The sequence below is a fragment of the Carcharodon carcharias genome, chromosome 10, assembly GCF_017639515.1.
Source record: "Carcharodon carcharias isolate sCarCar2 chromosome 10, sCarCar2.pri, whole genome shotgun sequence".
NCBI classification, from domain to species: Eukaryota; Metazoa; Chordata; class Chondrichthyes; order Lamniformes; family Lamnidae; genus Carcharodon; species Carcharodon carcharias.
Genome location: NC_054476.1, coordinates 157,956,536 through 157,981,771, shown reverse-complemented (window position 1 = coordinate 157,981,771; position 25,236 = coordinate 157,956,536). Strand labels below are relative to the sequence as shown.

At 38.6% G+C, this 25,236-nt stretch overlaps 1 protein-coding gene across 5 annotated transcripts in view; it reads right to left on the bottom strand.

Moving 5' to 3' along the window:
* Positions 1 to 25,236, bottom strand: part of synrg (synergin, gamma) — a 117,159-nt gene that overhangs the window by 77,981 nt on the left and 13,942 nt on the right. For 3 of the 5 annotated variants that reach the window (XM_041198452.1, XM_041198451.1, XM_041198453.1), the window contains 10 exons: positions 22,959 to 23,089; positions 21,883 to 22,013; positions 21,093 to 21,198; positions 15,011 to 15,122; positions 11,568 to 11,840; positions 10,984 to 11,223; positions 8,872 to 8,949; positions 8,235 to 8,431; positions 6,903 to 7,157; positions 4,785 to 4,924 (listed from right to left, as the gene is read on the bottom strand). In XM_041198452.1, the coding sequence (XP_041054386.1) occupies positions 4,785 to 4,924; positions 6,903 to 7,157; positions 8,235 to 8,431; positions 8,872 to 8,949; positions 10,984 to 11,223; positions 11,568 to 11,840; positions 15,011 to 15,122; positions 21,093 to 21,198; positions 21,883 to 22,013; positions 22,959 to 23,089 (1,663 nt within the window). Of the gene's footprint in view, positions 1 to 4,784; positions 4,925 to 6,902; positions 7,158 to 8,234; positions 8,432 to 8,871; positions 8,950 to 10,983; positions 11,224 to 11,567; positions 11,841 to 15,010; positions 15,123 to 15,479; positions 15,613 to 21,092; positions 21,199 to 21,882; positions 22,014 to 22,958; positions 23,090 to 25,236 lie in introns of those variants that run through there. The other 2 variants (XM_041198454.1, XM_041198455.1) reach the window with 2 other exon arrangements.

The following is a 25,236-nucleotide window of genomic DNA, read 5'->3' as shown; positions in this document are numbered from 1 at the left end:
AAGAAATAAAGCTCTCCGTTCATGGCCTATAATCCCACTTACAGAATTAACTGTGTCTTTTTATATGCCGTAAAACATTACAGCAAGCCCCCATTCACTTCTACAAAAAAAAAATCTGCACCCCAAAAAAACACATTTATTTTACTGCCCTTTGAAGAATGAGAGTTGCTAAAAAGCAAAGTGGTAAAGGAAAGCACAAGTGTCTACACGACTTCTTAGCAAAAAGAAAGAAAACATCAATGGCAGAAAGTGCTCATGTCAGAATGAGGGGAAGCAGCTAATTGCTGCAATCATATCAGGGTTCAGAAAAAGTTGTGTAAGTCAAATTAAAACATAAAGACAGTAATAATAAATTGTTTTCAACTTTCATTTGACACCACTATCTTCGTTGGAGGGAAATGTTTACCACAGTTACAATGCTCCTTTATTAAAAAAGGGAGCCAAAGGTCACAACTTAATATCCTTCCTTAATACATTTTGTGCGTGCCTTTCTACATTGCATTTTAATAAAGCTGTGATAACCTTCACCTCGTTACCAAGAATATCCATTGTTCATTTATGATTCCGTTCTGATTCTATAGAGACAGCTTTAGTCAAGTTTTGGATTTTAATGAAGTATGTTATCTATTATCCTGTGGCTCATTTTACGCTGCAGTATTAAAGCCTAAATTTAGGCACCATTATTATATATTTTTGCAAGTCATGTACTTAACCTCAATGAAATATTTTTCAAAAACAAGAGAAGCCTGCAGTGGCACAATATACCGCCACCCATCATGTATTTTCACTAAGGCTTTTCTTTGCACAGTGCATTGGCCCACATAAGTTTCTCAACATTAAATTTTCTATGGGGAAATGGAGCTGCTACTGTTGCCCTCAATTTCTCTTCCACGCTTCTCTGAATAAAAATAATTGAGTGAGAGGGACAATTAGAATCCTATCCCTAGCACAAATCATTACCATTAGGAAGAGGCAGCGAAAAAAAACCGGGAGCTGAAGGGATGTAGTGAAGAAAGCAGTGTATGTGAAAGCAACCATAAAAAAGGTTTCAGGGGCTCAATACTTTGGGCTGAATCTTACTGCTTTAGACCCTGCTGGAGAGACGGGACCATTTTTGGATTTGGAACTCAACTTCCTGCACTGGGCACCTGACAATTACTTTTTACCTGAGCCAATCAATTGGTAAAAACAAAAACAAAAACCTGCGGATGCTGGAAATCCCAAACAAAAACAGAATTACCTGGAAAAACTCAGCAGGTCTGGCAGCATCGGCGGAGAAGAAAAAATTTGACGTTTCGAGTCCTCATGACCCTTCCACAGAACTGCGGAAATATTTCCAGTTCTGTGGAAGGGTCATGAGGACTCGAAACGTCAACTCTTTTCTTCTCCGCCGATGCTGCCAGACCTGCTGAGTTTTTCCCAGGTAATTCTGTTTTTGTTTCCAATCAATTGGTGTCCTGCCTCTGGGTACCCTGACCAATAGTAACAACAACGTATATTTATATAACGCCTTTAACATAATGAAGCAACCCAAGGCGCTTCACAGGAGCATTATAAAACAAAGTATGACATCAAGCCACAGAAGGCGATATAAGGGAGGGAGGGCAGGACGCCAAGTACATTTTGGCAAAGGAAGCATTGCAACAACCACAGGAATAGAGAGGAAACCTAGGAAGGCTGCCCGCCACACCACACCGCCCTCTACATCATCCCATCACCCCCACCCACCCCACTGGGTCCCTGCTAAGGGACTGCAGTGAGATGAGCTCTACCAAAGATGGGAGGAAGAAGACAACTTCTCCAAATAAGGAGACATGGACGGAAGGGGCTAGGGAAGTCAGTAAAAAGGATGTCCTCCCTCCAGCCTGGAGACAGTGCACCAAGATCCAGGACCTCAGGAGGGCATGGCAGGCAAGTGTCATAACGCCTTCAGGTGCTAAATCTCACAGCACATCTGAAGGTAACACATTTCGCAACTTCACTCATTTATCTACCTGCAGGCACTTCACATCCCCATCTGAGTAGCCAAAACACAAGCTCATCCTTAGCCTACTGCCATCTCGTACACAAGCCTTATTGTCATCCTCAACAAATGGTGTCCTTCTTTCCTCTGCTCGCAAGCCATTTAGCAGTCACACCTCTCTGCTCTCCTTGCAGGAGAGCACACCACTTGCCGAAAGGCAAAGACCCAGGGTGGGGTGGAGGAAAGTGGTGGTCTTCGCCTTCTTGGCCATTGGAAATGCTTTTCCACCTGGTCCACTGGGAAGGAGATCTTGCACCAGGAGGGTGCAGATGTCAACAGTGACTGCCTTGAGAGCCTTAGCCTCCTGAGGCATTGGTGCTTAGGCATGTTGGGAGAGCTGATACTCTGCTTGCAGACACTGTGTTGGGTGTACCACCTCATTGCAGCTAGATCTGGGTGTCCATCCCATCTTCTCTGTGGAGAGGCATGTCACTAAGATGACAGTTGGCGCTGCTGCTAGAGCAGTTAGCTGTGGTGTGGCCTCTGCTCTTGACCCTAGGCAGAGGTGCAAGGTTGAGCTGGGTAAGCTGCTCCTGCCACATGGTGAAGGCTGGCAACAAGGTACTGCCACTGCAGGTGAGAGAAATGCTAGACAAGTGAAGCCAGAACCCCTTGTCAAGTAGTAAAAGCACTCTCTGAGGGAGATGTGCTTTGAATAGCAGTATCTTAATAGCCATGGCTGAAGCTCTTCAATGATCAACAGTTTGTCAGTTTTGCTGAAGAAGCCCTTCTACCTATGCACTGGCATGGGTGACCCTGACGAGTTGTTGATAGGTCAGGAAACAGTTTCTAGGGCTTGGAAATCCATGATTCAGGGCATATTCACCTTTTAATTGGCTTAACCTCAAAAACTACCTAATTACTCAATGGATTGAAGAGGATTCCCCTGTCACCTTCAATCACATCCCAGGGAAAGCCAGAAGAGGGTGGGATCACAACAAGATCCTGCTCCATCGTCAGCTCACCTCTGATGCCTTGAGAAAATTCCACCCAAAATGGAACATGGTTTCTCCTGTATACCTTATCTTCAAATATTCCTTCCCCATTTACAGAGCAAAATGTAAATTATAAAGAAAATCATCACTTTGTCAAAGGTGTGACTTATGTTGAGCTGCCTTCAAAATACACTATGATTAGGTGGTTTGGTTGCAATCATTCATTCAAGTAAAGAATGCTCTCATTTCAGGCCGACAAAAAAAAAGCGCCAGATCTCACTGTTCATTAAAAAGGGCATCAAACGTATGCTATACAGACAGAATACTTTACTACGGGGATCAGAAAAACTACACAAACTGCACAAGTCTAGCAATAAAAACATTCAGCAGGCTCAACTGGCTAATGGCAGAAAGACTTTTGGCTTTAGAATCACAGAATAATGTAGCACAGATGAAGTCACTCAGCATATTATGTCTGTGCTAGCTCTTTCCAACATCAATCCAGTTAAACTCATTCCCCTACTCTTTCACCAAATGTTTTTCCTTCAAATATTTATCCAATTCCCTTTTGAAGCCGACTAACGAATCCTTATCCACCATTTCATACAGCAGTGCATCCCAAATCCTAACCATTTTTTCCTTATGTTGCCTCTGGTTCTTTTCCCAATCGCCTTAAGTTAATGCCCACTCGTTATCGACCCTTCAAACATCGGAGACAGTTTCCCTTTAAACTTTCATGGTTTTTAAACACCTCTCGCCTCTTCACCTTTTCTGCTCTAAGGGGAACACCACCAGCTTCTTCTGTCTGTCCACGTAATTGGAAACTCTGGAACCATTCTAGTAAATTGCTTACATACCCTTTTTAAAGCCCTTGTGTCCTTCCTAAAGTCTGGTGCCCAGAAATGGATACCATACTCCAGCTTTACAGCAATGATCTTGAGACTCAGCTTTATGGCAAAATCATTTATTTGAGACATGAACAGTCTTTACTACTCAGTGTCAACTTTTCCCCTGCAAATTGAACATTGTAAGAGAGGCAAATAAAATTTAAGATCAATAAAAGTTATTTCTATAATAGTTCTGTGTCTCTAGCAATAACCAGGATATTAAATAGCATATGGATGGATGTGAGCTAGCTATCCCATCTAGTACACTTTGTTGGGATAACGAATGGTTTTTATTTTTGTTCCGTAGTCAGGAATTGCAATTGGCACAGATAAATCAGCACAGCAAATATGCCACTCGCCAATCTATTTGTTTTTGGAAACAACAGAAATCATTTGGCATTTTTGTTAAACCAGTTCTAATGACTAATTCAATTCAAAACTTATACCCCATTTAATCAAAAAGGCATCAAGTAAAGGACATTTATTCAAATGTGAAATCTGTTGGCTCAATGCTAAAACATAAATCTCAATTGGGGTGAAAAATACCACCAACCCAAATACAATAGACCATGGCATAAGTTTTGACAACATGTATTAATATTAGCAAACACTGGTATGTAGATCTCACATTTTACCAATATATTTCACTACATTTAGATCTGGAATTCAGAAACTTGGTCTTCACTCAGATATAGTGTCATTTTTTAAGCTGTCAAAAGTATGAAGAAATCAATGCAAGAATGATGTTCTACACCATTTCTTTTTTTGCTAGCCGTGTTGATAAGGCATGATAGTAAATATATTGGCGTCACCTGAAGCCATTCAGTACATACACTTTTATTGCACTGGTAGGCTGTCTGGTTCCCTAAACTGGCAATTGGCATTTTACTTGGCTGGATCTAACTATGCAGATAACTATCGCATGCCAATAGTTCAAACCTGATTGTGGTCTGTGAACTTGATGTCTTCGATAGACTTCCGGGAGTTTCATTCTTGAACCCCTTGAATGAATCATCAGCTGTGTTAGGCTTGGGAGCCTCCTGAAAATCCTGGAAATCATCGTCATCAGATTTTGCAGCCTGGAAAAAGTGAAGATTTCGGGGGTTTTTTTTATGTTACAACTTGTTCAGTTACTGCTATTTTATTGAATTGCACACCTTTTTCGAATATCATGAATTATATTTACTAGGCATACAGTGACCAAATATTCACACTGTAACTATCATCCCACACGTATGCTTTAGCTATAAGGCAAATAATAATTAAGTAACTTGTAAAGTTCAACACTGTGCATTATATAATTTTGTCTTCACAAGATTTCTCTAAAAGTCAAGATTACAGAGACTAAAGAGGCTGCAGTACTGACATCCACAAAGGTAATCTCACAAAGGTATCAGGCCACAGGGTTTTGGGAAAGAATAAGCAAATATTTGAAACACACAGCAAAGAGAAATGACAGGTTAACGCTGGTTCTGCTCTGCCTTTTCTCATCTCAGATGTTAATGAAACAGCATTTTATGTTTCTATTTCAATGTTTCTTATCTGTTTATTTTTAGGCATTTGGGCCTGCATTTTCCACATGGGTAATGTGTCAGGGAATCAACCCTTCTGTTTTGATTTTTTGACCAGGCATGTTAGATATTTAACTTAATGAAAGACATACACATATCGAATAAGCTGTCAAATGAACTTTAGGAGTCACTCCATCAGTAAGTTTTTAAAAAAAATTATTGCTCTCTGTTTACTTTTATGGGGAAGCTTGGCAATTTTCCTGAATTAACAGTTATAAACATTAGTTTTCATGAGTTTTTAACAGATCTTTAGTAAAATATCTAGCGCCTATTGAAAAATGCATTCAGTATACAGATAATTTTTAAACAAAATAGTTTTCACACTTGAAAATTTTGATCTCTATTCTCTAACAATGTGCATTCAACACTTTTTATTAAATCGTCATTCCTCAGTGATAACCTTATAACTGCTTGAGCATATGTCTGCTGAAACAAAACTGAGACCAATGGGTTAGTTATAGCAGCACAAAAACTTTTTAAAAAGCTGGAAACCGCAAGAAAATTGTTGCAAAATAAAACATACACTATTGGGGAAGGGGAGAGGGGAAAATCAGCCAGGATCCCCAGCTCCTAATTACTGCACATGAATGGCAAGTCTATGCATGTGTGGAGAATGAGCAAGGACAGGATTGGGTTCAGTCATGAAGGACACCTCAGGAGCAAGTAACTCACTACTTAAGCTCATATGGGAAAATGGTCATTTGGGTAGGTATTGCATGGCTGCCAGTACCTGTAGAACTGCCCAACCCCAACACAAAGCCAACAACTTCAGGGCAGGATGCACATTCAACAAGTTGAAAAATTGCTGACTGGAGTATATACTTCTAAATGTTTATCAGAAGTTACCAATTAGTTTTCAGAGCTCCATCAGCGATTTAACTTGCATAGCATCACGCATTAGAAGACAATTCATAAGTCTATTTAAAATATACTAAGAGGTAAATAAGGAATCGGCATCTAGGTAGAGTAGGGAAAAAATCTTCTGAGTTCACTCAGACATTGGATAAATAAATAACTGTTTCTCATCCCTACCTTCTCTTGTTCTCCATTAACAAATGGCAAATTCTCTTTTCTGTTCTCATTTTTGTAGGGTGCCCTTTTGGCTGTTGTGAGTCAGTTGAGTGATTGTACTGTTCAACTTTTAAAAAAATTTTATTCTTGTTTCTATTTATTATCTCTGCCTTACTGGGTTGCAGACGGGATTGTTCTCCTGTAGGTAAAGATGCCCTGTTATATATTTATGGTTAAGGCGGTGGTAACGGAGTCACAGGTGATAATCTGGGCACCATTTCTTGTTTTGGTTAATAATTTATAATACTTTCCTAACCAGATCTCAATCTCAGAATTACTATTTGTTTTGGCTATTAATTTATTGCACTTCTTTGTACTATTTGTTGCATTGTATTTGTACTATTTTTATACTATATTTGTACTATTGTACCTCTTGAACTAGAAGTTGCTGCATAAGATTAATACTCGTAGTTACCTGACTGCCAGAGAATGCTGCCACAAAACCACTGGAAACTTGGGTTGTGCTGCCACCCACTGGTACAGGAAGGTTCATTCCTACCACAGACTGGCCTGTGTGAACAGACATAGATACAGTAGTACCAGTTGGCACCGATATCATAGGTTGCTGTGGCACTGAAGTGGGCAAAGTCAGCGGGGTCCCACTTAACGTAGGAATAGGAGCAGATGGAAACTGGTTGAGATTTTCAAGATTCAGCGCAGGAATGCCTCTCTGGAGGAAAAAAATATCACCAACTAATAGAATGCAGAGCTAAAATCACAGTGAACAAACAACAGATTTTTTTCCACATTATTCCAGTTTAAATGTTTTGCTGCCTTATAATCAACTCAGGTTTCTGAAACTTTCAATTACATTCAGTTGCTTACAAAACATAATATTTCATACAATGGCATTATGCCCTTTATTTACAATCCATCAGTAATTCCATTGTTAATTACTCACTATCATGAACAACAGCTGCAAAGTTATTGCTAATAACTGTAATCCCACATTTCATTTTCAAAGGAAGTCTTGTAATCGCAGATTTTAAAAAGTTACATTCAAGTTTAAACGTCATCAAAAACTGTGATCCATAAAGGTTGGGGTGGCAGCAGGGGAGTAAGCCATTCTTAACACACGTCTGCCTTCATTTTATTTTGGACAGGAGGCATTGGCAATGATTCTGCTTTCCCATTTACACTTCGCCTAAACAAATCTTTTGTATCTTTACTTTCTCCATTACCATCTCTTTTTGCCTTGCACCATCATTCAATCTCTCCTGCCTTCCACCCTATCACAGATCTTCCCGTTTGTTCTTTTCTTCCCCGCAATCCCCCACCACTTTTTTCCCGTCTTTTTAAGAACAGTGGTACTCTCAATTGATGAAGGGTCATTGATCTGAAATGTGAAACTCTGTTCCTCTCTCCACAGATGCTGACAGGCCTGCTGAGCATTTCCAGAATTTTCTGTTTCTCTCTCAAATTTCCACAATCTGCAGTATTTTGCTCTTATATTAAAAATAAATGTCTTTGGACAATTTCAACCCAATAATCTGCAGCAAGGCACTATGTATAAGTTAAAAGTTGCTCAAGCTCCATTTAAACACCCGAATCACATTACTAACTCAGCCACTCCCAAGTATCTAATATTCTCTAGGCTAAATTTGAAAGCAAAAATGCATTCAACAAACATGATGTATCTTAAATCCAAATGTTCTGTAACGTAAACTGTTAATTTGAAAATTATAAAAAATCTAATCCAAATAACTACAAAGAAATTGATTTTTAAAATTGAACAATGTTGCAATACCTGTGACATAGCTATCATAGCCAATACTGTGTAGAGTTCCTCTTTTGTAAGTTTGCCTGGTGTTGCTCGATTGGCAAAAGCCCATATCTGACCCAACATCTCTCTTGGTAATCCCGACGAGAGAAGAATTGGATAAAGCTTTGCCGTATCAATGCCTGCTGGGGTAAGAGTAGCTTCGAGAACTTTCTTGTAGAGTTCTGTTGGGATATTTTTTTTGTAAATTTGCAAGTCAGGAATGCAATTGAACCCTGATGAACATTCATATCTCGTGTATACTATGCTGTGAGATCAGCAAGTCCATCTCTAACCCAACGCCCGACAAAAAATGCTCAGTTATATCACTATTATCATGCTAAAATTAAGGAATAGGGTAATTTACAATAGAGGCAAAATCAGTAAAGTTAGAAAATGTATGTAGGGTTAAATTATAATTAGCTTGCTTGGGAAAAATTATAATTCTCAGCAGTCACTGTATTCAACTGAATTGTTTAATAATATAACAGTCATGAATGAAAACTGTAGGGTCAGATCACATAACTGACAGTTATAAAACTGTGAAAAATGAATGACTCCAACATAACCCTGTTTAACCATCACTTTCAGTCAGAGGTTTAAACAAGCGCAAAACACATCATACCTGGGACAAGGCTGTCATTGAAGAGCCAGGGTGGTAACATCGGCTGAAGTGTTTCCTGTGTAGGATACACTCCTACACCTAAGGAAATAAAGTAAATGAACAATTACATAAGAAGATATAATGACATACCAATGTATGCCAGTCTTATCTAAACAAAAGTGCTTTTAGAATTAAAATAGCAATGAGGCATGTTCTCTCAACATGCTGAGCTCCCATTCAGAATTGCTGAAAAACGTACAAAGTGATTAGTTAGACAATAAAGAAGGAATGAAGATATTTATTTGAGTTTGTTATTTTTGTTAAATGTTAAGAGTGCTGCATTTCCCTTTTAACAGTTTTATATTTTCCTCATTGGCTGATAAATTGAAAGTGCCAGGGATTAAATGCAGAATATTTCAGGAAATTATTCAAGAGCAGAAATCAATTTTCAAACAAATTCTGTAATTTCCTTTCGCAATGTGTCCAAGTATGCTTTTCTGAGGGTACCAACCCCTTGTTCTTCACAACACACAATTTATGTTATTCTACCATTCTCCACAGGTCATGTTTAAACAAGAATCAATTCCAAAACCTCCTCCAATTTCACTCTGAAACAGCAACTCGGAGGCACAAGAAGCAGCAAAATTACCTTTTCTTCTGGTTAACACACGACCTCGGCACAGTACATCTCCACAGCACTGCTGATGAGGAGCAAAACAGTCATGGACTCAAAATCATGTCCCTTCACACTGTGCCAAAATGGATTGCAGCAGCAAAGAGGTGTCAGTACACTGCAAACTACTTCTGCTTTTGAAGTCATTAAACTGCCTGTTCAAACCAAGTTGCACGTACACGTTCACAACATATGCAGGTTTGTAATATAACTATGTCGCTTGATTACAATGCGCACTAAGATATGTTCTCTAATCAGATCTTTTATCATTGACATCTACCAACAATGTTTTTGATTTGAAACTTGGGATCCCTCAAAGACTTAGAAACCTCAAATCAATTAAATCTGACAAGGCTTCAATAATGAATATGAAATTCATGCTTTAACAAAGTTTCGAGTAATATATGGTTTACAAAAATGTGGAAGTATGTGAATGCAGCGTTTAACAGACAAAATGAACGCTTATATGATCCCATTACTTTAAACATGAATAGTGGCATACTGAACAGAATAATCTTGGTGGGGATGTATTGAATTGTATAAAATGACAAAAATTGGATTTTAATGGTGGTAATCATCTATAATTTATCTATATAATTTACTTAACTACCCCTTTTAATCATTATAGAAAAAAAATGAACAAAGGGAATCTTTTTATGAGAGGGGATTGAGCAGTTACAATCAAATACAAATCACATGTAGACACATTTCCTGAATCTCTCTGGCATCTAAAAGCTTCCAGAAGGCACACATCTTCCTATCTTAAAACATCTGCAAAATGATTTCATATATATATATATATATATATATATATATATGTTAAGAAAAAGACTTTGGAGGCAAAGAACTGATGTACAAAGAACTATATAAAATAACATAATATAAAATATTTGAATCAATCACAAATATGAATCTCAAGAAAGTTTAACTATAAAGAAATACATCCATCTCTGGTCTCCAGAATATCTATATTAATATACTAATACTCAACAAATCCAGTCTAGAACACTTAACAGGGATGCTCAATGTGGAAACTTAATTGATATTATCTTTAAGATCTTAGTAACTAGAAAGTCATTTGCTGCAAGAGGTAATCATTTTCCTCTATCTGACTGACAAGAGCACATGCAAGGACTAAACTTGAAGTGCAATGTATAATCTACACAGAATTGTTATTAATATGTTGATCAATAATGTTATAACAAGGAAACCTGTGTTTGCACAAATCAGTATAGCAGCACTCTTTGAATAAAGATCAGTAAAAGTTGGAATAGCTTTGAGATTATAAAGGCTGATCATTCTACACACGTAAGACAGTTACATGATAAGAAAAGTTGAAGAGGGAATTATAATGAGTTAACAAAATTAGAAAACTTAAAATTAAGAGAAAATTTATATTTTTCCTGATTTTGCAGAATCCTGGTTATTGAAGAAAATAAAAAAAAAACAAGTTTGCTCACCACTCTCTTTGGCAGGTGTCTCTGGTTCTGGATCCTTTGGCATGTCTGCTGTGAAGACACCACCGAGGTTTTCAGTTTGGGTGGCCCAGTTACAGGCCTTGGCACTGGGCTGAAACTGAGTCGAGACTGAGGCTTTAGACCCAATGTCAGCCAAAGACTGAGATTGGTTAAATTTAATATGTGCCTGCTTGGGCATGCTGAGATCACAGGAAGCAAACATTTTCTCCTCCAATGAAGGGCCTAAACAAACAGGAGGTGGAACAAGTGTTTCCTAGCTTAGTTAAATGAAAAATACATAACCAAGCTCCATTGAAGTTTCAGAATCCAAGATTACGCACTCTAGTTCCTAAAGAAATGGTATCAATTAAATATGCATAGATATTTGTTTGAATCAAATGCCTTCTCTTTGCACAAAGAACCAAAAACCTATAATTAGTTCATTGCAAATATGTTTTATCAGGTGAAGAAAATTAATAAACTAGTTTGAAAAATTTTAAATGCATAAGCCATAAAATTACATAAAACACTTTTTCAGATTTTTCAATTAGTTTCAAATAATTCAAAATAAGTTTTGCACTTGTTACCTTGGCTGTTTTTTGCCGAAAGCCCTGCTGTAGCATACAATGAAGATGCAGCTGAGGGATGGGCTGAAGGAACAGGCTGCACCGGAGCTGCAGCCTGCTCAGACTGCAGCCCAGGCTCTAATGTGGGGTGGAAGGGTTGGAAAGGCTGGAAACTGGTGGGAGCCGCAGGTGCGGCAGATTCAGGCCCTTGAATAAAGTCACTGAATTCTTCATCATCAGGAAAGGCAGGGAATTGGGAAGGAGGGGCAGTTGACAGGGATGACAGGGGAGTATCTGTAAAAATGGATAAATCAAAATAAGGCAACACAGAAATCAAACAAACTAAAAGAATTAAAAATACAGGTACATGTAGGCAAATGAGAATAAAAAGGCTCTCTAAGCAAGAAACAATATGTGTACTTCTAAAAACACAACAGAAAACAAACTATGGCAGCTATTTCCAAAACAAAGACTAAAAATTTACACATACAAGTAACTTCCCTCCTCGAACTCCTAGAGATAAATCCTCCTTTTTGTTCTGTATAAAACTGATAACCACGTGAAACCAATAGAAAGGTTAGTAAGTTAAAGCGCGAAGACCAGCGTAAACATTGCTAATGCAGACAGCCATTTAATGAAAAATGCAATACTGCACGAGTAACATTTCCACAGACAGAAAACAAAGCTTCACCAACAGCTGAGTTCAACAAGTAAAGACAATTCAACACCTGGTGCTGAGGAAGAGAATAATATAGGTAGTAGCAGCAACTGTGATCCTGTAGATATATTTAATTTACAAAAATTCAATTGTTTACTTGTAAAATATTCTAAAGTCGTATAATTTGAAAGTCAGTTGAGTTTTCATTTGCTAGGCTTTTGCTGTCCAAACTAGGTCTTGAATATCTTTGAATAAGCACAGGTAAGAAAGGTTTCAGTAATAACTGAATGACATGTGAAAACCCTGTAGCTGGGTTGTAATGTGCTAAAATGGCCTGGAGTAGCAACAAAAAATATAGAGATAGAGAAATGAGTATTAGACATTGTGAAGAGATCAAACTGTTACCTGGATATCATTTCCTCTGCAACTACCACTTAAGTTTTAGTTTGATTTAAATTTCTCAAATATTTACAATGAATGTAAAATCATTAACTCCCCTCCTGCCAGCTGGTATATATGAGAACAAATTAAACAAATTTGATACATATTTGCTGCATTAAAGTGTAGTGCAGGAGAACAAAATTAGAATGGTGTAAGTTAACATGACCACCATGCTGTCAGACTGTTCAAAATAATTCCTAGCAAAAATCTGTGCAGTAGGTACATTATGAACACAGTATCATTTAAAATGATTGCAGTGGACTGCAAGTGAAGCATGACTTGGGTACAGATTATTGCAAGAAAAATGTAAAACAACATCTAAGCAGCAATAGTGTGGGAGAAAAATGACAACTGATTCAAAGACAAGGGACATTATGTGGTTATCTATACCATTTTCTTCCAAGTAACTGATTACTGCTTCTCTCTAGCTGGTCTGCTTCTCATTTTATTGAAGTGTTGGAGCAGCCAACCATAACTGCACCAGGTCAGAAATGATCTCCAAAGATGGCAGCAGGTTATATTTGTAATTACAGTTTCTCCCTCCCCAGAGTCTTATGAAACACAGCCAAGATTGCAGGGAAGCCAAAGGGTTTGTGTAAACTTGTTAGTATTCTTAACACATGAGAAAGCACAAATCATATTCCCTAGTGTCTTATTAACGAACTCGGAGCCATGCTGTTAGATGCAGTCTGGCTGATAGAATAGATTAGATGCAACCACAACATGGTAAAATAGCCAGTTAGATTTCCACATTTATTGCTAACCATAAAACTGCAAACTTATGTTTTAAAAAAACATTCAATTAAATTCAGGAATAAAGTAGCAACACTGTATGCTCATACAAGATTTTTAGTACAGGACTTAACAGCTGGATCGTAAGTGCAAGACATCTTGGCATCGAGGATAGGCGCCTTAAGCAAAGAGCTAAACAAAGAGGATGATTGTCCTAACTCAAGAGGTCACATTATCAGAAACAATGGAGGCTGGTTTTACAGTATTGGAAATCTGCGTTATTAGGCTGGTCTGTGTTCAGTACTATAAAATTATACACCGCATGGAAAATACTAGGGTATGGATTCATGGGTCATCCTTCTTTTGATGATTCTGAGGTCACCTTTTGCCCACACACATGCAGAAAGGGAGAACACAGATTGGTTTTCTTTCCCTCTTGCCAGGACTCAGCCTAATTTTTGCATTCCCATTGCTGCCCAATTAAATTCAGCTAATTTAGCATGTACCAGGGATCAAGCCTTGGACTTTCCCTCTATGTAGCTCAGTAATACACCAAAAACTGAATTTATCAACTAAGCCATCAAAGCCTGCTTTGTATTTGGGTATTGGCGCAAGGTTATGGGGGGCATGAGAAAAACTCAACTCCATATTGTCAAAATATATTTCTAACATTTTCCAGCCTACAGTAATGAGATCAAATTGAAGTTCTCTTGTCAATGGTATACTTAAAATTCCAATTTTCTGTTTAAAGGGTAACAGTAAATGAATAACCAATTTTTTCTCACAGCTTAGAGAATTGTAATTTAGATAGAACTTTCAGTGCTTCCCCTATTGCCTAACTTATATTTCTTATTCGTCATTTAAAATTTGAGTCCTGCACCTACCCCGTCCAAGACCCAATATATTGCATCTGGTACAATACTGGAAGCACAAGATTCCCACTCAATCCAAATCAGCAACAAGTAAATTTGATGAGGCGGTGGTCTGCAAAAAGAGAAATCAACACCCTGTTCATTTTCGCAGGCTGATGTGTAGCAGAAAATGATTTGCACTCAGTGCCAGTTGAATATAGCAGGTGGTGGGTGATAGGGAAGAAAAAGGGTTGCGTTGTTTAAGGTCAACTTAGCTCTTTTCATGATTTATCTCCATGATATATCACGGAAAAGAGTATCCTTTTTTAAAATTCTGTCATGGGATGTGGGCATCATGGGCAAGGCCAGCATTTATTGCCCATCCCTAATTGCCCTTAAACTGAGTGGCTTGCTAGGCCATTTCAGAGACAGTTAAGAGTCAAACACATGACTATGGGTCTGGAGTCACATGTAGGCCAGATCAGGTAAGGACGGATGATTTCATTCCCTAAGGGACATTAGTCAACCAGATGAGTTTTTAAGACAATCGACAATGGTTTCATGGTCACTATTACCAACACTATTTTTTAGCTCTAGATTTTAATTAAATTTAAATTCCAATAGCTGCCATGGTGGGATTTGAATCCATGTCCCCAGAGCATTAGCCTGGGCCTCTGGATTACTCGTCCAGTGAGATTACCACAATGCCCCTGTCCCTCTAGAAACTTGTAACTGTGCCAGCCATTTGCTATTAGAGTATTCCTTTAAAATAGTATCGTTACCTGATTTACTGGGATGTGAAGTGGGGCCTGGGTGCATCTTTGCATCCCTTGTGAACCCAGCAAGGTTTCCTTTAATGGCTTCCAAGGCATCATCCCGGTTCTTTTCTCCCAACTGAAACCAGAATGAGGCAGATACCAGTGAATTAGTTTTAAATAGTATACGAGCATATGAAATAGGAGAAGTAGGCCATTCGGCCCCATCGAGCCAGCTCTGCCATTTAATAAGATCATGGCTGATCTGTTTGCGTTTCGAAATCCACATTCCCATTTACCTCTGATAACCATTCATTCCCTTGCCTAACAAGAATCTAACTATGTCTGCCTTAAATATATTCAATGACACTCCCCAGCCCCAACGCCTTTGGAGGCTGAGAGTTCCAAAGTCGCATAGAGAAAAACTTTCTCCTTATCTCTGTCCTAAAAGGGCAACCCTTAATTTTAAAACAGTGCACTTTAGTTCTGTACTCACCCACAGGAGGGAACATAATTTCCACATCCACCTTGTCAATACCATTCAGGATCTTTTATACTTCAGTCAAGTCACCTCTCACTCTTCTAAACTTTAGTGGATAGGATTTCCATCTGTACTTCTCTTTAGCTCTGAAGAAGTCATACGGATACAAAACGTTAACTCTGTTTCTCTCTCCACAGGTACCGTCAGCCCTGCTGAGTATTTCCAGCATTTTCTGTTTTTATTCCAGTGGAAACAAGCCCAGTCTGTCTGACTGTTCTTCATAAGATAACCTGCTCATTCCAGATATTAATCTAGTAGACTTGCTCTAAACAACCTCCAACAAATTTACATCCTTCCTTAAATAAGACCAAAGCTGCACACAATATTCGAGATGTGGTTTCACCAATGCCCTGTATAAAAGTAAAGATGTTATGCTTCAGTTATTCAATTCCTCTCTTAATAAAGGATAGCATTCCATGAGCCTTCTTAATTATTGCTGTACCTGCATACTAACTTTTTGTGACTCATGCACTAGAATACCTAGATCCCTCTGCACCTTGGAATTCTGCAGCTGTTCTCCATTTAAATAATACTCTGTTTTTTAATTCTTCCTGCCAAGTTTAACAACTTCATATTTTCTTACATTATGTTCCATCTGCCAGATTTTTGCCCACTCAATGAACTATCTATATCTGACTGCAACTCCTTATGTCCTCTTCACAACATACTTTCCTATCTATCTTTGAGCCATCTGCAAATTTGGCTGCCATGTCTTCACTCCCCTCATCTAAGTCATTGATACAAATTGTAAAAAGTTGAGGCCCCAGCGCAGACCCCATTCGTCACATCCTGGCAATCAGAAAAAGACCTATTTATGCATACTCTGTTTTCTGCCAGCCAGCCAGCCAATCTTCTGTCCATGCTAATATGTTACCCCCTACACCATGAGCTTTTATTTTCCACAATAACCTTTGATGTGGCACCTTATCAAATGCCTTTGGGAAATCCAAGTACAGCACATCTACAAGCTCCCCTTTATCCACAGCACATGTTACTAGTTCAAGGAACTCTAATAAATTGGTTGAACACAATTTCCCTTTCACAAAACCATGCTGAATCTTCCCAATTACTGAGTTTCTCTAAGTGCCCAGCTATAACCTCCTTAATGATTAATTCTAACATCTTCCCCATGACAGACATCAAGCTAACTGGCCTATAGTTTCCTGCCTATCTACCTTCTTGAATAGAGGGGTTATATCTGCTACTTTCCAGTCTGATGGAATCTTTCCAGAATCTAGGGAATTTTGGAAAATTAACACAACGCACCTACTATCTCATTAGCCACCTCTTTTAAGACCCTAGGGTGAAGTCCATCAGGACCCGGAGGTTTGTCAGCCCGCAGCTCCATCAGTTTGCTCAGTACCGCTTCCCTAGCGATTGTAATTTCACCAAGTTCCCTTCTCCCTTCCATCTCCTGGTTTACAGCTATTATTGGAATGTTTTTTGTCTCCTCTATAGTGAAGACAGAAGCAAAATATTTCTACATTTCATCTGTCATTTCCTTATTCTCTACTAATAACTCCCCACTGTCACTCTCTTGAGGATGAACACTCACTTTACTTGCACTTTTTCTTTATAAAACACCTGTAGAAACTCTTGCTATCCATTTTTATATTTCTAGTTAGCTTCCACTTGTACTCTTAATTTCTTTCTCCTGATTAACCTATTAGTCATTCTCTGCAAATATATTCTGACCAATCATCTGACCTGCCACTCATCTTTGTTCAGTTATAAGCTTCTCCTTTAGTTCGATGTTTTCCTTAAGTTCTTTAGTTAACCACGGCTGGTGGGTCCTCCACTTAAGAGTTTTTCTTTACAGTAGGAATATAGTTATTCTGAGCATTCTGAAATATCCTCTTAAGTGTCTGCCACTGCTTCTCTATTGATTTACCCCCTAGCCCAGTATCCCAGTTTATTTCATTTCACTCAGCTTTCATGCCCACATATTTGCCCTTATTTAAGTTTAAAATGCTAGCCTTAGACCTGCTCTTCTTCCTTTCAAACTAAATGTAAAATTCATTCATATTGTGGCTGTTGCTACCTAGGGGTACCTTCACTCTAAGGTTGTTAATTAATCCTGTCACATTACACAATACCAAGTCTAATATAACCTGCTCTCTGATAGTTTCTTACAGCAGCACATTCTGGAACCAATCTTGAAAGCATTCTATGAGCTGCTCATCCCGGCTACCACTACTAATCTGATTTTTCTAGTTTACATGTAGATTAAAACCCACCTATGATTATTGCTGGCCCTTTATCACAAGCATCCAATATTTCTTCTTGTATACTTTGCCCTACATTGTGGTTACTGTTAAGGAGCCTGTAGGCCCCACTGTAGACATATGAAGCTGTGATATTATTTGTAGGAATAGTACTTTTGAATAAAGAAAATCACCTTTTCTTTTATCCTAATTACAAAGAGAAAAACAATTTAGTAAGCTCTTCCATATTTAATATGCTTGTACTTTTTATATCCCTGCGGTTGTGATTTTTGCACATGTTCCAAAAGTAGTAGTAAAATACTACCCCACAGGGAGAGGGTGGGACAACAGAAAAAAAAAACAATGTTGAGGAAACCTTTATCTGCACCTGCTAGGGAAACCATAGAGGTCTGGTAACAGATCAACATCTTACATAATGGTACATGGGATGGGGAAGGAAAGCTACTCATATTTTCCTCTTCTTATGTGAAGCTAAAAAAAAGTACCTACTTTGAGTCAGACAGCTGTGGAGTAGTGGTAAGCAGGGGCTCCCTCAGAGACAGGAAGAATACAGAGGGCTATTCTCACAGAACTCTCAGCAGCTGATTTTACAGCTGCCCTGGCAGGGGCCTGCCAAGCAGGCTGCCCACCAAGTAACAGACAATGCAAGGTGCAAAGAGCACAGCATGACAAAGAAAGTCAAAAAGCATTTAGATAACCTCAAAAGTTTTTAAAACAAAAGAAAAATAAAATAAAATCACTTAGCCTATCAAATTAAATCCCTAACAAATGATAAACAATTTCTACTACCATTGACTCATCCAATCTCCTGACTGGTCAATTGAATCACAGGTACCTCTAATATCTCACCCCATCTCACAAATTTCATCAGGAAAAAAATGTCTCAGGCTATTAATCCAATCTTACAACACAGGCTATTCAACTTTGACCAGTTGCATACTACCCTTATCCATGGTTCCATAAACACAAAATCCACAGTGTCTTGTGCCAGTTAGATAATCTGTTTATCCTTATAATCATCAATTCAAATAGATAGTAATCCAAACCTTTATTCTTAAAACGCTGATAGACAGCATTAACTATTTTAGATGGGTATCTGCTGAGCGTGGGAAAAAAAAACATCTAATTTGTGCAAAACTCAAATATCAAAATATAACCTGTTAACTCAGTATGCACATATTCTAATTTTGGAATCACATACTCTGTAAAAAATTTGCTTGTATTTAACACTGGCCCAGATTTTTTGGTAAAAAATAATGTGGTTCAGTCTTCATTTTTAATGCATAAGTTGAACTGCAATTTTGGAGGAGCGAAGTTGGGACACTTAAATGATAGATGCCTACTTAACACTGTTATGATCTCAGCTGATAATACTACTGGACAAGTCAGATCCCAGAGTGAAACCTGGCTTGGTAGATCCCAACTTTGTGTTTTTTTAGAAACCATGCAGGTTAGTTACTGAACACATTCACAAGAGTCTGCCAGTATACTCTTAACACAAAGAATAAACTTTAAACAAGAAAAAATGAACTATAATGCAGTAGACAAAAAGGTTGGAAAGATTTCAATACAGATACCAAAAAATATTTAAACTCACACTATTTCTTTTATCCCAGTAGCCCTTACAGATACAAACTCCCCCAGTAAAGGTTCACCACTGTCTCAACACCAAGGTTTCTTGCTTGGGTTAGCTCAGTTTCAAACAGTTTTTGCTTGGTGAACTTTGCATTCACTAGATGCTTTTCTCTCCCTGAGACACCCAAAAACTGCAATCTAAACTCATTACTTCAACTTCGGAGCAAACACCCGAGTTCCCTAAATTCAATTCGTCAGCAGACTTAGAGGAATTTATATTAGAGAGATTAGGCCTTCTGCCTGCACTTTCTGGTATACACACACTAACTGACTACCCTTCTGTGTTTTCCTGTCTCTCTGTGTGTCTCTGAACCCCAGTTGCTAGGCAACAGCACAGTGTTTTCTACTTTATGTTGTTTTTTAACCACTAAATTACTAACCCCTTGGTAACCCATCTCCTCACTTCAAGAGTTGCAAAACCTCAAAAATGCATGTATACAAACAGGGCCCCAGGCTTCCCAGAACCCAGCTCACAAAAATCTCTAAATGAAAATGAAAATACACCTAAATACAAAATATAAATTAAACTTAACGCCATACATTGTTCCTAACAACACATCAGAAAAAGTCAGGGCTTATCCATTTAAGCGCAAGTAAATTTTTAACATTGTGATCAATCTTAAAACTGCCAAGCCACCTCTCTGGCACTGAAAATTGTCTTTTACAAATATAGAATCTCATTCCTTCAGATTTTAATTATAGTTGGCAATCTTTAAAAATGATGATTTATTTACTTTTTCTGTCTCCTTTACATCTCTCAATTCCACCTTTTTGTCCTCTCTTTATTTCACTTTCTGTACAAGATTTGACATTGAATTAATTAGCCTCAGTCGGGATTATTCAATCTGATTGGTTAGGAAGATTCAGTTGCTTGCCCTGCATGCATCGGTCCTAGTTCCCCCGTAGAAGTCGCCATGTCATTTTGTCTTTCTAATAAGCACAAGTTCCAGTCCAAAGAAAGTCTGTGGGCAAGTGTAAGCCTTGTGAATAGCTGACACTGTGTATTCATGGCTGACAGCAAAATCCAGACAATCACTTATGAATTTCAGCTTTTTTCCACACCTTTTCTCATTTTTCTTCTTGAAGTTATTGGGGTGTTTATTGGATTATGCTCACCCAATGACAATTTATCTGCAAGCTTCAACAAGGGGGCAAAAGTGGGCTAAATTACGTCACAGCCAAGTTCAAACCTGTGTCCACCCTATATTCACACACACATTTCCAAGAGTTGAGAACCATGTCTTATTTTCCACTTGTTAACTCTCAATGTACCGGTTAACTGTATCAGCCCCATCATCACCCCTTTAGAGATCAGTTAAGGCAGCACAGACTGGGAACAAAACCTGACACCTTCCTGACCTCTACTCACTGATCAAACCAGTTAGGCCCATCAGGGCATGTTTGAAGGTCTTAATCTTTTTTTTCTTCATTGAAATCAAGTTTAATTCTGGGTCTCTCTTCATTCATAATCCCTCTTCTTTGAACTCAAAGCAATCCAACAAAATCTCTTTAGAAGGAAATGCGCTCCAAATTACACAGAATATTCAGAACATAATCTCACCATGAGTTACATTAGATTAAAATATACAGCTATTATTTAATAGGAAATTGCCTCAATTCTCACCAAAACTCTCGAGGACTTTCTTTTCCAATAAATTAAATAAACCGTCTGGAACAAAAGCATATCTATAACACCACTGAAGAATACCTTCGGCTTCACACTGCTCAGAAGTCGCAGCTTTTGCTTCTGCTCCTCAAACTGTCGTCGCTTCCGTTCCTCTTCCATCATCTTTTGCTGCTGTTCAAATCGCTTCCTGCAGAAACAAAAGCGAATAAAGGCTAAATCAGAGAGTGGTTACTGTAATAGTACAGTTATCTCTGGACTAACCTATTTCTGAATCTTTCCTATGTAATAAAACTGTCCAAAGTAAACTATTTAAATTAGAGTCAGTGGACTGCCTTTCAGTGGAAGACCTTATTAAATGGCCATTCATTTCAATGCAAATTTTTCAAAAAAAAAATCAAGAATTTCTCACCCCTTTCTTATCCTTTGAGCATAGTTTACATCTGGAGAGTACAAACAGCTGCAAGTGCAAGTAGAAATGAAATTCTCCTGATACATATTACTCACGACTGATAGTATTTGAGCATGCACTGGGGAGCGAGGAGAGAGACAAATAACCACACTGGTAGTTAAAGAAAAAAAATTAACCATTTACATACTGCAACATAACAGGTGACTTGATGATCTACTTTTACAGCTCTGACGCCAGGTCTATGTTTGCTGGGTTTAAGAAAAATCAGGAACTCTCAAGATAAGAATTTTTAGGTTCGACACCTGCTAACCTTTTGTTCAATATCTGCACCCTTGGTGAATCACTTGCACTCCTGAAGCTGTCTAAAACAATAGCTTAGTTTTGCATATTTATTTTTAAAAGGAAAAGACAATAAATTATGTAACTACTCCAAAGCAATTTAGAATCAGAAAACCATCTTACTGTTGCTCTTCAGCAAACTGCTTTTGCATATCTGGCGTGTACTGTGGCGGTGAAGGACGCATCCCCATGTAATGATGCTGTGGCATAAATGACATTCCAGCTGGAGGCATTGGTCCCATTGCCATTCCACCCTAAAAGGAATAAAAGATTAAAATGATACCTCTAAACGAGCATAACAAGAACAAAATGGGTCATTCAATCCAATTTGCTTGCCTTGTTGTTTCGATCCATGTACAGAACCTGCTCATCTCCTTTGTACCCTCTACTCCTTGTTCAACAATAATGTGCCCTGTGATAGAAACATCACCATGGTAGCCCAATGCTCCCTTGAGCAAGTTGTTAATAATTAAGCAAACATTGTATAATATATGGGAAATCAATTGACATCTAAGTGTACCCTTTAAATAAACATTCCATTTGCAATGTCTATTAACAAGAACTGTTTTCATTTGATAATGCATTTAAATTATATGCGACAATAAATAAATACGAGTACTATATCCTAGGGCTAACTTAGAACAGTATCTCACACAGCAGGGGGTAGAACTGTTGCATCAACAAATCTAAACCTGCAAAATGTCACTGTGACTTCCCTGGTTTGAGAGTTGGGGGTTGGGAGAGATAAGCATGGGCAAAAATGCAGCTTATATATATATTTCTTCTCCCCCAATATTTTTGTTGGAGGTTGGGGGGGGGTGGTGGCAGGACACGGTATGGAACATCTGCTCCCCTACAATTTCTTGATCTCCCTGTGAAATTCGCACTTTAGAGATCAAGCAGGTGACTCCCTCCATACAGCCTTGTAGATTGTGCGAGTGCTGCTTGAGATTGACTCTCTCTCGGATTTTCCCCTCACTGGAGGCAAAAAATGAGTGCCACTTTTCAGCACCTCTCCACATTTACACAGCTGAGGTTGGGAACTCCACCTGTGAAGGAAATTGTGCCCAATGTTCGCAGCATTCCAACACATCTGATTTCATACGTAAATTCAACGAAATATATCTCCATTCAAAATGGCACATTTGATGAACAGGGGTTAATTTTGTGTATAGGTGAAGTTTTCATCACAGAATTACCTGCATAGGCATTGCTCCAGGAGGCATCTGTGAACCAAAATTCATTCCCATCATGCCCTGCATGCTGGGCTGCATCACAGGTACCATGGGGAAACCCTGCTGTTGCTGCTGTTGTTGCATTGACATCATTCCTATACAAACACACAAATGGTGAAATGGAAATCTTCATTTAAACTCACCAGTTCAGTTTTACAAAAACTAAAGAGTAACACAGCAATTAGTCCAACACCATCAGAAACACTCCGCTACTCAGCTGTCTAAATACATCATATTCAGCTAAACATTACCAGGAAAAAATGATGTTTAGCTTTTGAGTCTGTTATATACAATGGTTTACCACAAACGATGTGGTCATTAATGACATACAGATTGAGATCCCTCTGCCCACAATGTTTTGACAACATCACAAAAGCTTAAATGTCAGAATGTTTACAATACCAAAAGCATTTAAAAAAAGCTCCTCTTGCCAAGAGAGGGCAACATCTAATGACTCAGTACATAATCCTAAATTATGTTTTACTGGTACGTATCCTCAATACAATTCATTTAGCTGTTGATTGGGGTTATAGTCACCAGTAAAATCTGTAAATATTAGAGACCTAGGAATGAGTACAAAGCATTGTATGCAATAAATACTGAGGACTTGGATAATTTATCATCAACATATTCTGGCCCTTTTCCCCTCAATTATCTCCCTTCCCGTCATGAATGTGACAATGTATGATAAGATTTAGCTCCACAGGTGTTGTCCAAACAAGGGTGAGCCTTGATGGTGTGCGTTAATATACACTTCAATTTTGCAATACATTACTTTGATCACTGTAGCTCACTCAGCCTGATCCCAGTCTCATTCAACATCCACACTTCCCTGGAAAAATCTCTGGAGAGCGACCAAAAACAGAAACATTTCTAAATGTTTTCTCCCTCATGGTGGTGGTCATCCTAGTGGCTTGCCTCTCTTCTGCAGTAAGCTCCTTGACAAGGGAACATGCATTGTCTGCTGGTAATCTTGAAGCCTTCTGCAACCAGTAAGAATCACAGGGTATAGAGTGTCTTAGAGACACTGATAGCAACATTCTGATTTTAGCTGCCAAGATCTCCTTCGTTTTTGCTGGGGTGTTTTTACTTGTCAATGCTGAGCTTCTTTTAGTTTGATTGGACAGTATGATTCTTTCTTACATTAGTGGTACTGAAAAAGGGATATTTGTCTTGATTGTTGTTTGGTGACTGGGGCAACCCAACATCTCCAAAATAGGTCCATTCCCACTGGCAATACGTTTCCATGACCAGCCCAGCGCAGGCACGGTCCTGCTCTTTGTCGCTCAGTACATAACATGGGCTCAATCCGTAAGAATTAATAAATCCTCCCTACTTATATAATATACAGTGAAACATGTTAATTAGGGACACAAAGGGCCTGCATCATGTGGCTTGTTTTGTTGGTGTTTGCAGGTTATTTTCAAAATGGTCATTTTATGTAAATCAGATAAGTCAAATATCTCTGAATTGGCTTTATCTCCTCTAAAGTTGCTCCTTTTATTCCAACTTGCACCTGGGATTGTGCCCAATTCTAGCGCTCTGCCAGCAGGATGTGATTTAAGAGCATTTTCTGTTTGTTCAGTTTCTCAGTTCACTGGTGTCCCAGCGTCCTTCTCATTGAGGATGTTGTGATCCTTCTAAATTCTACAACCTTCTACATTGGTAGCCTGCACAGATTTAGGTGGCTTCCACAGGGATGAAGTGTCTGGACAATCCCAGTTTAATTGGGAGAAATTAATGTCTTGCAGGCACCTGTCAGGAATTCTTTCCCTCCCTCTGCTGCAGCTGCTAACATTATAAGTGTTGGGCGGGGTCCGGGGGGGGGCTGCTGCTGCTGCTGATAGCAGCTTTATCAGTACCTGGTGCTGTTCCAGTCTTTTGTCTAATGGGGAGTTCTGTGTCCAGCATCCATAGCAGGAGAGAAATCATTTGATCCCCAGGATAGATGTGTGCCACCATTCAACCCCAGAGATAGTGGTTTCTTGCCCTCTATGAGTTTTGAGTAAAGAGCGTCCCCAATACACAACAGCAGTTCCTTCACCCCTGCAGACTCACACTGATCTGTGTGTCTTGCATTTTAAGTTGTAAACAGACTTATCACATCAAAGGCTGCCCATAGGTTATAATTTGCGAGCGCCTGGAGATCAAGGTGTAGTTTGTATCTGTTATCATGCATTTCATAACTTTTAATAAGCATCAGTTTTTGGCAGGTGTCTGTGTTTTGGGGGTGTCCTTTGAT